Source organism: Fukomys damarensis, unplaced genomic scaffold, assembly GCF_012274545.1.
Source record: "Fukomys damarensis isolate Sample0158 unplaced genomic scaffold, DMR_v1.0_HiC HiC_scaffold_37, whole genome shotgun sequence".
NCBI classification, from domain to species: domain Eukaryota; kingdom Metazoa; phylum Chordata; class Mammalia; order Rodentia; family Bathyergidae; genus Fukomys; species Fukomys damarensis.
The window spans coordinates 10,886,087-10,888,369 of record NW_022900949.1 but is presented as its reverse complement, the minus strand read 5'-3'; the positions used below and the strand labels follow the sequence as shown (position 1 = coordinate 10,888,369).

General features: G+C 59.8%; 1 protein-coding gene across 1 annotated transcript in view; it reads left to right on the top strand.

Moving 5' to 3' along the window:
- Positions 1–19: 19 nt before the first annotated feature.
- Arid3a (AT-rich interaction domain 3A) overlaps positions 20–2,283 on the top strand; it is a 30,066-nt gene continuing 27,802 nt past the window's right edge. Inside the window, exons 1-2 of the mRNA XM_019209091.1 lie at positions 20–697; positions 2,182–2,279. Coding sequence (XP_019064636.1) covers positions 397–697; positions 2,182–2,279 — 399 coding nt within the window. The 5' untranslated portion in view covers positions 20–396. The remainder of the gene's footprint in view (positions 698–2,181; positions 2,280–2,283) is intronic.

Genomic DNA, 2,283 nt, shown 5'->3' with positions numbered 1-2,283 from the left:
GGAGGGCAAAGGGCTCCCGGGGGGAGGAGCGGTCTGCAGGGGTGGGCGTCGCCAGCTTCGGGGAATCGGCGCTGATGGGGGAGCTCAGGCCTGGTCCCGATTTTGGGGGGTGGTCTAGGGTTCCCACCTGCCCCCTTCTCTCCACCAGCCCCAACGTGGAGAGGTCTGTCCCGAGCCCCTCCCCCACCCAACGACCCGGAAGGGTCATTAAACCCAGTGGCCCTCGAGGAGGGGCTACAGGGAGGAGCAGCTTCCTCCAGCCTTTTCCTTCTGCCCCCCACCCACCACCATCACCAAAGAGGGGGCGTCGCCTGCAGCGTTTCCGTGGGGGGGGGCTTGTCTTGAAGTTGTCAAAGGTGGGGGAGGGGTGGCCGACCAGACCAGGCCAGGCCAAAAATGTCCCCTCAGCGTTTCCTGGGTCGGGTGGAAGCCGGTGACCGGCAGCTCCCACCCGGGGGATGGGGACGAGCTGGGTGCTACTTTTTTGACCTTTGGAGGACGAAGCTCCGGAAGTCTTTGTGCAATGGGACCTCTACCCTCACTGGACAGGCAGGGACACCACGGCCCCCTTGGGATGCGCTTTATCCCCATTGTCATGAGGCCACCTTCCTGGCTCCCCTAACTGCCCTTTTACCCCAACTCCCTGGCAAAGGAAGTCTGGGGACGGGGCCTGTCTGTGACTGGATATCTGCGTTGAGTAAGTCTCCTGGGTGGGGATGGTCAGGAGGGTCCAGAGAGTGGACAGTGGGCACACTGGCTAGAGCCTGTCCCCAGTCTCTCTGTCCTCCCCTCTGTGCCTGGGAGTCCTGTGTGAACTTTGGGTTCATTTGCCATGTCAGGGTTAGGGGTGGCCTCCTGCACCCTCCTATCTGTCCGTCTTCCCCACTCTGTCTAGGGTGTCACCATGGGCCTGTTCGGTTCTGCTTGGTCTGTTTTATTGTTTTATCAGGACAGGTGGAGATGTAGCCCAGGCTGGATGGGGGCCAGATGGGACCTGGGTCCCCATGCTGATCCCTGACAGGTCCTGGGACATCCCGACGGTGTCCTAGGCAGATGGGGGTGGCAGTAGCCTGAGGAACTGGAAGCCCCTGGGGAGGGCAGAGCAGAGCAGTAGCATTCACCCCTCTCGAGTCCTCCAAGAACTAGGGACTCCAGACCCCTGCTTCCCTGCAGAGAATGTGGAGGTAGCAGAGATGGCTCTGACCTCACCCAGACATGGGTGTCCATCTGCCTGCAGGATGTCCATTCCCCACTGGCAAATACGGAGCCTCCCTCTCGCTGTGTGGCACCTGCTTTGTACCCACCTTTGGGATCATGAACCCGCTTCATCCCCTCCCCTTGCCTGTGATCATTACCAGCTTATAAGATGGGGAAAGTAGGCTCAGAGGGACCGAGGTGTGGGCGTAACTGTGAGGATGGGGTGCCGGTTTGGGTAGTGGGTGTTGGCTCAGGGCTGGTATACAGCAAGTGCTCAGTCTGGGCTAGCTTTGTCTGTGTTAATCAGAAAAGAGGAGCAGGGCATGATGACACATGCTTCTGATCCCAGCACTCTGGGAAGCTGAGGCAGGAGGATCACTGTGAGTTCAAGACTAGCCTGGGCTACATAGTGAGTTCCAGGTCAGTCTCAACTATCTGGTGAGACCCTGTCTTAAAAAGGGGAGGGGGTAGGAATCTAGTTCAGTGCAAAGGCTCTAGGTTCAGTTTGAGAGAAAAAAAAAAGGGGGGGTTGTGGGGGAGGGTCTCTGATTCAGGCTGCTCCAGAATAAGCGTGGGTGGCATCTAGAACTCAGAACCAGAGTCCAGAACCCAGTTGGATACCAGGGTCTGGAACTGACTCACTGCAGCCAATCAGAATCCTGGAACACTGGGTCACCCCCCCCCCGCTCCCGTGAAGCAATAGATAACCCAAGATTCCTGGGTGGCTCAGGCAGCAACTGTGCATTTTTCTGTGGCCCTGAGCCCCCTCGAGGCTCAGTGGGGTGACCCTGTTTCCCAGTCCCACAAGTGGGCGGCCAGAGGGGCCACAGGGCCTGCATGACCCTCTGCCTCCAGGGAGGCAACCAGGTGTGCATCCGGGCGAGCACAGGTGCCAGGAACTCTCCCACAAGCCTTTGCGGTTCGACTTGGGACAGACAGCACTGGCCGTGGTCTGATCGCCTCTCTCTTGCTGCCTCCTCCCAGGTATCTTCAAGCCTGTGAATGAGCCAGATGCCGGTTGTCGCGCCCCGGTGCCCGGCGTGAGAAGGGCCGCGCCCATCCGCCACGGGCATGCCCCGCCAGCCT